Source organism: Lissotriton vulgaris, chromosome 1_1, assembly GCF_964263255.1.
Source record: "Lissotriton vulgaris chromosome 1_1, aLisVul1.2, whole genome shotgun sequence".
NCBI lineage: Eukaryota > Metazoa > Chordata > Amphibia > Caudata > Salamandridae > Lissotriton > Lissotriton vulgaris.
In genome coordinates, this window is record NC_141685.1 from 541,142,733 (window position 1) to 541,156,132 (window position 13,400).

The following is a 13,400-nucleotide window of genomic DNA, read 5'->3' on the forward strand; positions in this document are numbered from 1 at the left end:
AATTTGAGACACATTTGTATCATTGTTATTACTCTTTCGTTCAAGTGTGTTACGTATCTTTAGACTAATAGTCTCTTTGTTTACGTTATTACATTCCTAATCACACTTGACAGCGTATCTATCACTGTAGAGTGTGCAACCTACCTCAAATTGTGTGAGAGATTCGGAATAGTTGTTATCATTAAGAAGGATGCAGATTTTTTAAACTTTGATCTGTCTCCTGTAGACCTTATCTTCAGTGGCGGAAGGTTATCATTAATTATTCCACCTGAGGGGTAAGTTTACAACATTCAAAAATTGCCCTGGTATTATGGAATTACAATATTTCTTTATCAATAAAGGTTCGTTACCTGGATAAATATTTTCAAGTGTGTGGTCTTTGCTGTATCTGGGGCGACCACCGTATATCTTTAGGCTTTGCACAAATATAACTATATAGGACAGAAATATACAGGCGTTTTGGTAAAGGTAGTAGGAGAACAATACAATCCTGAGTCTTTTGTTAAACGCCCAAAAAATTCAATATTTAGTGAATGTACCTTTAATGGTGTTATATGTAAACCGATTCAACTTTCCATGTTGGGTAGAGGCATGCGTTGCTTGAATACCTCTTGCCGGCTTATCTTTGCTTCCCTTCTTTGGGGATATTTCCTTGGGGCCAATTGGGATATCTGCACCAAAGAAAGAAAGTGGGCAGGTCGGCAGTGTATTCTTGATTCCCCTTATCTGCCTCACTTCATTAGCAGCGGTAGTAATTCTTATAGCCTTATTTTCAATTACTTGGATAGACGCGATACCCTTAAGGGCTGCTCGAACATTGCTGTAGTTGAATTTAGCATAATACTCCCATTCTTCATCTTTGGGACTGTTTTATTGTGCTTATTTTTTGTTAATTTTGGCGGATGCCTGGGCGAGAATCACTCAGTAAGGGTAATTAGATAAGCTATGAACCCTTCCCGTTATCAATATAACGTGCAGCGAAAGGCTACTCCATCTTTCCATACTTCCTAACTCAAATTTTCCATGTTGGAATGGGCAAAACGTTCTTATCTGCACTTTGTCATATGTGGCGCTCTTTGTAATTATACTATTAAAAGACATCGGTATTTAATTCATGGTTTCCTCTTTTTTATATTTGGGAGGCTAACTGGTGTACTATTTGGTGTCGAGCGATAGTCTGATATAATCGGCTCGCTGTACGTTGACCGAGCCATAATGAGAAATCGCGTCGGCCATCTTTACCTAGTCATGTTTACTATTGATGTGCTGTTTTTTTACGGGAACACAAGTATAACCGATCCCTAATATTTACTAATTGCTACGTGATTCATATCCTCATTCCTGAAATATACCTCTACTGAATTTTCGAGTAACAAAGTGCAGATAAGAACGTTTTGCCCATTCCAACATGGCGGCTCGTTGTCCCCAAAAAAATGCGGTGCGCGAGAGGTATTCACACCGGTGTTCAATTAGTACTATCTCCGCGCGTAAAAGCCCTATATAAGAACTTAGACATTTTTGGTAAACAGTCCATGAGGAAGCTGTATCCGGAACAAGGCGACAGGGAGGCCGAATCCAACCGGGAAGGTAAGATCCGCCCGCAATCTATTATTACACTGCGAATTTAGAAAGATAGGGAGCCCACTTTTTTAAAGAAGAGATACTGTTTGGGGGTTAGGAAAGAAATGACCGCCCCTAGTTGTAAAATAGTGCATACATGCACAATCACTTGGCCCATACTGAAAATTCGAGTTAGGAAGTATGGAAAGATGGAGTAGCCTTTCGCTGCACGTTATATTGATAACGGGAAGGGTTCATAGCTTATCTAATTACCCTTACTGAGTGATTCTCGCCCAGGCATCCGCCAAAATTAACAAAAAATAAGCACAATAAAACAGTCCCAAAGATGAAGAATGGGAGTATTATGCTAAATTCAACTACAGCAATGTTCGAGCAGCCCTTAAGGGTATCGCGTCTATCCAAGTAATTGAAAATAAGGCTATAAGAATTACTACCGCTGCTAATGAAGTGAGGCAGATAAGGGGAATCAAGAATACACTGCCGACCTGCCCACTTTCTTTCTTTGGTGCAGATATCCCAATTGGCCCCAAGGAAATATCCCCAAAGAAGGGAAGCAAAGATAAGCCGGCAAGAGGTATTCAAGCAACGTATGCCTCTACCCAACATGGAAAGTTGAATCGGTTTACATATAACACCATTAAAGGTACATTCACTAAATATTGAATTTTTTGGGCGTTTAACAAAAGACTCAGGATTGTATTGTTCTCCTACTACCTTTACCAAAACGCCTGTGTATTTCTGTCCTATATAGTTATATTTGTGCAAAGCCTAAAGATATACGGTGGTCGCCCCAGATACAGCAAAGACCACACACTTGAAAATATTTATCCAGGTAACGAACCTTTATTGATAAAGAAATATTGTAATTCCATAATACCAGGGCAATTTTTGAATGTTGTAAACTTACCCCTCAGGTGGAATAATTAATGATAACCTTCCGCCACTGAAGATAAGGTCTACAGGAGACAGATCAAAGTTAAAAAAATCTGCATCCTTCTTAATGATAACAACTATTCCGAATCTCTCACACAATTTGAGGTAGGTTGCACCCTCTACAGTGATAGATACGCTGTCAAGTGTGATTAGGAATGTAATAACGTAAACAAAGAGACTAATTAGTCTAAAGATACGTAACACACTTGAACGAAAGAGTAATAACAATGATACAAATGTGTCTCAAATTGAAAGGATTCTTCCCCCATGGGGGTAGAGACTTTGGGAAATGATGTATGCGGGTAATCAACCATTATGGTATGTCCAATAGTAATGCATGCTAGTCCATCAAGTATGAGAGTATTAATGCAGACAAAAGGATTCTTGTCGCTCCAAGTTAGAATCTTAATCAGAGGAATGGAGTTATGAACTCGGGAGAAAATGAGAATTTGATTAAACCTCTTGTATTTAAATCATAGATATTGTAAGGCAAGACCACACATAGGTCGAATGTTTGTACGATAACGTAAACTTTCTCACAGAAGTATTGTATTGTGAACTGTGTTTGCTGTGTCAATGTAACTTCTATGTAACCCTAAACAGTCAGTGTACAATAGGCCCTTATTGATTGTACGTTTTTTGTAATTTTACTTTCCAGAGACTTTTTTAACTAAAAAACCCCTGTCCTGAAGAAGGTGTTGGCATCAACAAAAGACACCGAAACGCCGCGTCGACTTTTGGTTTTTTTTTTTTTTTTTTTTTTAAATAATATGTATTTTATTGTACAATGTGTTTTCTGATGCAAATTGATTCTGTATAATGTTTTTAATAAATTGTTGCTTTTACACTAGTAGAAATTATAGTCTCTTAATTGTTGTGTGACGTACAGATAGGGTGTTTACACTGACTGATTATTTATAATAGGGTGTCTTGACATATTTGTAGTCTCTGTTAGCGTAGATAACCCTTAAGCCACCGGGCCTAGGTTACCTTACGCCGTAGGATATATTTCCTCCAACTAGGGACTTTTTGTTGTTGTGTTTCACAGGTGACCTCCAGATAAATGTATTAGCTACATATGATTGTAGAACTCTCTATTCCCTGTGGAATTAGCATAATTTCTTATTTTTTTTTACACAATAGATGACAAATCTGAATTTTGATCCCAGATTCTCTCAAATGATTTCACATGATCTTGTCAACTTTCCCAATTGCATTTCAATTCTCTTAGTGGATAGCTATAGTTACAACTGAACACTGATCAGTCAGAAAGAGGAGACGTCTGCTGGAGTCCTAAAAAAGTGCAGGCTATTAATCTTTCTATTCGAGTCAAAAGCCTTTATTTTGAAATATAACAACACCATGGCATTATTGGTACTGTGCACTGAATAGAAATGTATTTTAAAGGATACTTACCATCGCAAAGGTAGACGTCTGAGGTATTCTGGTCCTGAATTGCAGACTGAACAAATGAAAGTGTAGAACCTGTGTAAAAATATAAAAACGGATATTTCATTACCCAATCAAAAAATTGTACCATGATGGAACATTATCAGCTGTAACAAATTTGATTAATACATTTTTAGCATTGAAATCAGGAAAGCTGGATAGTCATGCTAATCCGGTTTCTCATTGTGTGCTTTCCAGGGGAGTCCATTAACATGGCTATTTTATTGTGAGATGCTCTGCAAAGAATGACAGCCAAAGAGGACTATGACTAGTAGCAGAACATTAGTATTGTAATAAACGCTCCACTCTTCTAATATCAGTATCTTCCTTAAAGAAGCAGCAATATAGCAGTACCTCATTAACCAGGTCAAATGAAGAACAGCTCTTTGATAAAGCCTAATATACCATTACCACAGTTACTTATTAACCACCAATATAAATGTAAAGAGTTGGTAGTGATGCCAGTATTAATACCAGTGCCAGTAACATAGTAGTTTGTAATGCTACTGCATCAGTTTATGTTAGTATCAGTATTATCGCTAACTTAATGCGAGGACTTTATTGACTGCAGGATCAATGGTCCTAGTTACATTATCCCCAGTTTTGCAGGGAGAAGACGGATTCTGCCTGTGCCACCATTTTTAGTAACTTCAACGTTTTTTTTCCATCAGACTCCTTTAGAGCATCTGCAGCTTTCCAAAACCTAGAATGACTATCAACCTCAGAACATGGGATTATACAAGTAACTTGGGAAGCAAGATCTAATTTTTCCATGTCTGCCACCCCTCCCTCCAGTTGGCAAGCATCAACTCCAGTTATCTGTAGGGCAGCAGAACTGGGCTCATGAACTGCCATGGAACAATGTATAATTTGGGGCAACATTAGAAACTTGGTTCCTGGTTGACTGGGGTATAAGTCCTGGCCAAGCAGTAACCACAATCCTAGTCAGGGTAAGGCACACGTACAACCTAAATTAACCTGTGCTCAACGTCTGGTAGTTTGGCATAGAGCAATCTTAAGAGGAAATGTGTATAGTATTTGTGCAACACTTCAAATAGTAAAAAGGCCACAAAAGAATTCCACATGAGGTTAGACAAATGGAGCTATGATTTATAAATAAAAAGACCAAAACAGCGACAATCAAATAAGTAGGACAGGAGTTATGAATTTTAAAAAATAAACTGTAACATAGAACTTAGAAGAATAAAGGGCCAATCAGGGATATCTGGTGGCACTGGACAGGGTCAAAACCCACAGTTCAGGTCGACCGCAATGGAGCATGGGTTGGATACAGACCCAGATTAGTCCCGCTGAAGTTTTACCTTCTCATGTTTTGTGGCAAGAGTCCTGTTCGCAGGCAAGAAGTTTGCCAGAAGCAAGGAGAAAGTAACAGACGATGGTGGCAGGGCACAAAGAGCAGGCCGGGAGTCGCCGATGGATGGTCTGGGGCCTCGCAGTGACGATCCACAACAGTGGCCGATGCTTGCTGTGCGAGGAGACGAACATGCGGTGGCTCGCACTAATTTTATGTGCGAGAGGCACAGTTCCGGAGAGACTGGGCCCGTTTGAGTTTATCAAGAGCCTGAAAGTTTGACTTTAAGAGCTTCAAAACTACTTCCAAGGGTCAGGACCCTGAAGTACCTCTTAGGAATCGGGAGCTCATTCTAGACAGGTCTGGGTCTGCGAGGAGCCTGTTATGTTCCCGATGCTCAAATCAGGAGGCCAGTATACTAGCCCTTCCAGTCCCTCTGGGGTCCTGGGTTCAAGAAGGGTTCCAGGTACAGTTCTTTCTCTCCGTGCCAGAGGGCAGAACAGGAAGGCAGCAGCTCCTTCAGAGTGGCAGTCCTTTCAGCAGCATGGCAGTTCTCCTTACTGGCAGAGTATCCACAGGTCCAGAGGTGTACTGAAGTGGTGGCATCAGAGGTTCAGTACTTATACCAAAGTATGCCTTTGAAGTGGAGGAGACTTCAAAGATAGGTCTTTGAAGTGCACCAAGGTCCTGCCCTTCCTGCCCTGGCACCAGACTCACTACAGGAGATTTTCAGCCCTTTCTGTGGGGACAGGACACCGTCTATTCAGGTGTGAGGCTGGGTCCAGCTCCTCCCATCCAGCCAGAATGGCCCATCAAGTCACACCTAAACTCCTATTGTGTGTGGCTGTCTAGAGGGAATACACAAAGCCCAACATCAGAGACAGGTAGCAAGCACCAAATGGCTAAAATACGAAAATACCAACTTTCTAAAGGTTCACCAACGAACACGCCAATGTCGACTCAACACTTACAAACGTTTTCTTTTGGTCCGTGGTCACTGTATTTCAAATCAGTGATCACCTTTTAATTTTTTTCTTGTTATTTCACAATCATTTAGAACATGATCTTAAAACAAAACATATATTGCAAAATTCACAATATAATTCAGTACATTAACACCCACCTTAGGTAAATCTTAAGAAAATCATAATAAACTAGACTGAAATACATATAGTAACAAATAACAATGAATACATCAGTACCCTGTACATAGGAAGGGCAACAGTATCAAAAAAAGGACTTTATACTTCACCAGATAAATCTATCTAGTCGATTCCATCCTAACGACAAACTGTTGTGGAATGCCTTAATATGACAAGACGGGCCTGTAAACAAACTAAACACCCTGGAGTAATTTAATTAGATCCTAACCATCCAAGATTTTTTTTTTTTTAAACAATCGACTTGACTTCATAGACCAATCGTCCTTCAAAGGGTATCATCAGTTAATCACTGGGAGAATCAATCACCAACCACAAACGGTTTAGTCTATTCTGAAATACATAAATAGACCCGACCCGAACTGTATCAACAACAATGGACCTGCACTTTCATTTCTATTCCTAGAAATGTTTATAACCATACACAATCCATTCGTAATCCTGTAGTGCTGGCACTCCCGTCTGACTCAGTTGTAAGTTTATTGGATGCATGCTGTACCACATGGGTCAGGAAAGAAACAGGGTCTCTTGGGAAATGTGGTCTTTTAGCAGAACGCATGTCCTGCTAAATGAGTTGGTCCCCTAACATTGATATCTGATACCGGGAAGGGTTGTATTACAATTTGGACAAGCCACTGGAGGAGCGAACGACCTAGAGTCAAACGAAAAACATATACAATAGAAAGCCCTATTCACCCTGTTCAGTTCCAACAGGGTATTTTTGGAGTATGCATGAATAGGGGGCTTACCTGGCAACAGACTACCAGGGGTTCTGGCGCTTCGTGCAGCTCTAGTGCGGACCGGCGCAGACGGGCTTGCCTTAGGCGCGCTCGTGCCAGCGTCTCAATTTGTAGCTGGAGTCAGAGAAAGCCTAGTCCGCTACCCCTCGTCCTCCCAAGATGGTTGCCCCCGCCCGACTCAAACACGAGTCAAGCTGTGCCATCAATCCTCAACCCCAATGAAGCAGGTTGCTAGGAGCAGGAAGATAAAATGATTTAATAAAAACTTCCAATTTTTTTAAAAAAGTAAGCGCCGCAAAATGTGCAAATACGCTGTGCAGTCATTAACGGCTAAAATTTCAACAAAATATCCTTCACCCTCAACCTCCTCTTTCCTGCCTTCTTTACCCGTCTACTTCCCCAGCTCCTTCCCCCTTGCCTGCTTTTCCCCTTACGTATTTGTGCCGATTGTTTATCTTGAGCGCACAAGTAACTATGTTGCCATGCTCTAATAACTGTGTAACCTTTGTAACGATGTAACCTTTAACTATGATCTGATGCTCATTTAAAGTGCTCTGATACCTCCGGCTCTAGCCAGCGCTATATAAAAACCTTTAAAATAAATAAATAAAGTCTAAAAAGCTGTTTTTAAAAGGCATAGTCTTTACATGTGCAAAATATCGTCGTGCAAATGACAATGCAGTAGCAGTTATCTAGAATTCTCCCAGCTCAAGCCTCGGGAGAGTGTTTGAGATCATCTGCAGACGGAGCTCGAGCAAGGATCAGTCCAAGTAACAATCTTTTCTTGTTCAACTATTGCAATTTGTACTGGACACTTAGCTCGACTAACACTTGATCCTACCATTCCCCAGCTGCCTATCACCATTGTCTGGTTTTGCTCATCTGAAGAAGAAACATCTGCAATCATAAGTGAGGGACTAGTGTAACGAGACATAATCATGTCTAGCAATTTCATGATCATTCACACTGTTAGATGATGTGACTTCTAGAAAAGGGTTGGCACCCTATTAATTGCCATCACTCTTGTTGCAGGGCTAAGCTTTTTCTGCAAGTGAATTCAGTGTGGCTCCTAAGAAGTTCAGAGTTTGGCTTTGACACACGTGCAACGTTTTGGCATCAAACGTGAAACTCAACTTGTTGAGAAGCAGAATTACTTACAGAGTGTGATCGAGGCTTATTGCATGACTTGGCTCCTTTACCAGCCAGTCATCCTGGTAACATGAATTTTTGCTAAGTCTTAAGTGCACTGCCACTTCAGCTAGACCTTTGGTAAATACTGCATCCTCTCATTTATAGTTTACCATCTTGAGTGAAGAGTTCTGTTGAATCATGTACTCCAGCAGTTATGACAACGTCTGCCTGTGTTTCTCAATTACCTTCTCCTCTTTCCAGTTTCATTTCGAGCTTGAATGGGGGCCCTGTCCATCATTAATGTTGTGTTTCAAGGTTGAGGACTATCAACCGGAAAGCTATCATTTGCGGTGTTGACAATACATTTGGAAAGGCGACAGCTATTTTGTGTCAGGTTTTGGCACAGATGTCAAGAAGCAAGAATAGTACAGTTTTTCAGATTCCTACAGATGGGTACTCCACTTGGTTCCTTTATCAACTATAGCAGTATAAACTTCTTTAAAATACAAAATTATTTTCTGTAGACATAAGCAGACTGCAGGAGGTTCTGCTGTATGCTAGGGTTGCTTTGCGCACACGTGACAAGTGAAAGCAATGTAAATTAGCTAGTACTGGGTGTTTAGGTGTTATTTAACAGAAAAGGTCATAGTTCATTAACACATTCTGGACTTTAGTACTTTTAGTACTTTTTCTGATCTGTTTTTTTATATTGCAAAGGAGAGAAACGAATGCTATGCTATGGCCGAGTAAATAGAAGAAACAGGCTAATGACTGTAAAGCTATAGCTCCAAATAAGGAAAACCTTAAAAACCTAGAAAGATGGCTGTGTAGAGAACTGTTGTGAACATTGGTGTCTTACATTTAGTTGACCTTCACCTTTCTAGATCAGCAACTCAGCTGACCAAAGGTAAATCTACAAGGAAAGATACAACAGAACTAATAAAATACACAATGCTTATCTGAAGAACAAATAACTAAGGTTGTAGGCAATACATGATGAACGTTTTCTTAATTTAAAAAAGCACACAAACTTCCAGAGACTTAAAACAGACTGAAGATGTTTCTTTTAACATGCTTGGCTAGCAATTTGGATGACCCTTAATTGAAGGAGACTTAAAATTCAGATTAATGGAGGTAAAATAAGTTAACAAAATGCTGTGAGACCTGGAGGGCACCTAATGCATAAAATTATCCCAATACCATTTGTTGAACACACCAAACTGGAAAGCAAAAGTGCACGTGTGAATAGGGTTTGATCACTGTCTAAGGAGTCCAAACGTCTGCAAACCAGTGCACAAGCATGACACTGGTGAAAATCGAGAACAAATCTGACATTGGAAAACACTGGAGAGGAGAGCCCTACTCTTAACATCTTGACAGAGGGACAACAGTGCCCTGAAATACCACTGTTAGCCCCCTAGGCAACATATAGTCTGCAAGACCAAGATTTGTAATAAAAAGCAAGATAAAAACAAGCAATTGTGTTCCAATTTAGCTATATGGAGCAGCTATAAAGTTATGTCTAAAGACCATGACAACAATAAATATTTGCATTGATGATGCAAATATAAACTAAGAAAAACAACATTTTTTCAACTGTTGGAATCTCTACTACACCATTTCAAAATTCTCATTCTTGATTTTCAGTAAGGAGCTACAGAATGGAATGCTTTCGTCTAGACATCTGGATACCAGAAAGATGAGAATGAATTACCTTAAACTGCTAGTTACTGAATAGGAACAATGTGAATTTGGAAGCCTACAGATGAAAACAAATATCAGGATGTACTACTCTCCAGAAGCAGACCTGGAAATTACAGCTAAGCAGAAGAAAGCATGAGGAATGCTACTTCACTAAGGTTGATTTGATGCTACTTTTAATTCTGCAAAAGGATGCCCTGTAATAATGCTGGAGATGCCAGCAAGGAAATGAGTCAATTTTAAGTTAGATTAGACATAGGATAATATGACGCTTGTGTCTAGCTTCTTTCAAAACAGTATCTACTAACTTAAACTAGTTCTTGTGAACTGGCTTCTTGAACATCAGAGCGCAAATATCAACCGCTGAAGATTTAAGTTGCATTTACACAACTTAAACGTTCTGCCTGAAACCTTGATCAATTCCTACAAGCATATTCTCCCAACTTGGGTAAATGCCCATACACTCGCTTACCAAAGGCCAACCCTTTGCATGCATACATGGTTAAAAGTACAAACGTCAGCTAAGCAGACACCAAGAAAAATAGAATAAGGTACATCTATAAAAACAGAGGAAAACAAATGGTTACTACCTGTAGGAGTAGTTTTGAAGCTTGAGACATTTTCTGGATTCTCCTACTGTGCATTATTCTGCCATCTAGTGTCTGGGTCCTGAAATCTCCTCTTGTATATTAGTCCTTCTCTTTCCTCTTTTTGTTTTTTGTCCCTACCATTTGGTGACTAAGTCCAACCTCTTCGGACATCAGAGGCCTCTCTCCGGAAGCCTCCACGGGGGTAGTTGTCTTCAGATTCTTTTTTCTTCCGCAAACCATCTGTTTATTAGGCATTTAATTGTTTTCCTCTTCTCTGTATAGTCTTTAAGTCCATTGTTAACATCTGCTCACCTCACTTCCCGGGGAGGCGGGAGGGTCATGTGTGAATCCAGAAAATTATTCAAGCTGCAGAACCTCTCCTAGAGGTAAGTAACCCAAATGTGCTGCACCGTGTATCTTTTCTGGATTCACAAGCTGTGCACAGATTTTGAAGCAAGTTTCTTCCTGTGGAGACTGGTTTGGAGATGACGCTGAGATTGTAAACAATGTCTCAGTACTTTCTGTCCTGCTTGTGCCTCCCAGTTCATCTGCATGTCCATGCAGTAATGTTGAGAACATGAGTACCGACAACCAGTTGGCTGCCATACATATGTTATTTAACTGAACTTTTGACAGGAAGGCTATTGTAATTGCTTTTTTTTAAGTGTCGAATAAGCCTGTGGTTTAGTCTCCAGCTATATTGTGACACATCTGGATTGTGTGAGTAATCCACCAAGCAATGGTCTTCTTAGTGACTGGTTTTACATTGTTACGGTCTGGAAATGATACAGAGTTATTTTCCTTTCCTGGTTGGCTTTGTTTATTCCACATAATACATTATCGCCTCTCGGCCTCTAGTGTATGTAGTGCTTTCCTGCCAGTCTTCTGCTCTTTGGTAGAAAACGTGGGTTGGTCCTCATGACTAACCTGTTCCTGTGTATTTGCATGTATGGCTCCTGAATGGAGAGTGCTTGCAACTCCCTTACTATACGGAGAGATATCATTGCAATTAGAAAGGTTGTTTAAAGTGGGGTGAATTTTTAAATTGCCTGGTGGAGTAGTTCAAAAGGTGCTTTCCTCAGTTAGGTCAGCACTACATTTATGTTCCATGAATGTGTTGGTGCATCCTTGGTAGGACTATTCCTTCGATCCTTCAAGAACTCTTTTTATCACTGGTATAGTCAAGAAACATTTCCTGGTGTTTTCTGATGCATCTCCTTGTGAAGGCCACTACTGCTGCCAGATGCACCTTTAATGATGCATAGGTTAGCTTGCAGTCTAGCATGTGTGTGAGGTGTCTGATAACTGTAGTTCCTCTTGTCCTGTCCTGAAATAGGCTAGATCTCTGGCCCCACCTTGTGTCACTCTCCCACTTGGCTGTGTAGCATTTCTATCATGGTTGGTCTTCTTGCTTCCGAGGATCACCATTGTTTTTTCTGGACGTCCTAGGTGACCGAACTCTATGTTTTCGGGAGCCATCTTTCTAGATTCAGTTCTGGATGGAGAATATTCCCCCTTTGCTTGGACAGCAGATCTTGTAACGTTAATAGACTTTACTCATTGCTGTATGCCATCTCTATTAGGTCTGAGAACCAGGTCTCTCTCCCACTGAGGAGCGATGTCTATTAATGGCATCTGCGACTGTCTGCATTTGTTGATTACTAATGCTAACAGTGGGATTGGAGGGGAAAGCGTAAGCAAATCTCCCAAACTAGTCAATCGACAGTGCATTCCCCACAGAGTGTGTGTGTTTATCTGGATGCGAAGAGCTGACATTTTGCGTTTTCTGTTTTTGCGAAAAAGTCCATTTCTGGTGCCGCCCCCCTAATCTTCTGAACACCTTTTCGATTCCGGTCTGATTCAGTTCCCACTCGTGTGAGGTGAATGCCTGTCTGCTCAGCTTGTCCGCCCCTACATTGTCTTTTCCTGATCGATGTATAGCTGTTATGTTTATCTTTCTCTGGATGGCACCTCTCCAGATCTCTTGAGCTAGCCTCGAATGGGCAAATAATGGTTTTCCTCCCTCAGAACATAGTTGCTGTGTTGTCTGTTTGAATTTTTATTGATATTCCCCACAACTGCTTCTGAAAGACTTTTAAGGCTAGGAACACTCTTTTTGGCTTATGTGAGAAAGTGGCTCTATATGTACTGGACCAAAGTAAGGTACAGTGTGTGTATAGAGACCACCAACCCCAGAGGTCAGGGCTGACCTTACTCTCAAAAGTGGTAGCTTGGTCGAGCAGTAAGGCAGTCCTAGAGGACAGTGTAAAGCATTTGTTGTACACACTCAGTCAGCAAAAGGTTTCAAACACTCAAGGACTGAACTCCAGGCCAATTGTTTTTATATCAAAAGATATAGTTGTTTTATTTTTAAAAAACCAACAGGTATCAAAAATATACTCCTCAATTATGAATGGTCTCAAGTAATTACTGCAGAAAAGAATTAACTTTGTAAACACAACAGGTACAGGGGTTACTGTAAGCAACCCAATTCTAAACACAATCTAACATTGAGCTCAATGGGTTTTTCTACAACAAAATGCAGCCGATCACTTTGTAAGTTACTTTTGTAATTCCAACACTAGATCCTAGTCTAGTGAAGTAGTGTGGCTCACTGGTTAGAGGCGGCAGACCCGAGAGCAGAGGACGGCCCGGGACCAGGGTTCGATTCCCGGCGCGGCAGGTTTCTGGACCAGGGTCAGCGGACTCGATAATTCTCTCGCCTCGGTGCCCACTCTGATCAGCGATCACACTCGGCAACTCTGGGCATTAGCTTGCCTCATCTTCACTAATGGCCCCACCA

At 40.7% G+C, this 13,400-nt stretch overlaps 1 protein-coding gene across 2 annotated transcripts in view; it reads right to left on the reverse strand.

Annotated features, from left to right (window-relative positions):
- The window catches only part of MTF2 (metal response element binding transcription factor 2), a 471,832-nt gene that overhangs the window by 222,822 nt on the left and 235,610 nt on the right, over positions 1-13,400 (reverse strand). For both annotated transcript variants that reach the window (XM_086953923.1, XM_086953924.1), the window contains one exon: positions 3,931-3,999. In XM_086953923.1, coding sequence (XP_086810049.1) covers positions 3,931-3,999 — 69 coding nt within the window. The remainder of the gene's footprint in view (positions 1-3,930; positions 4,000-13,400) is intronic.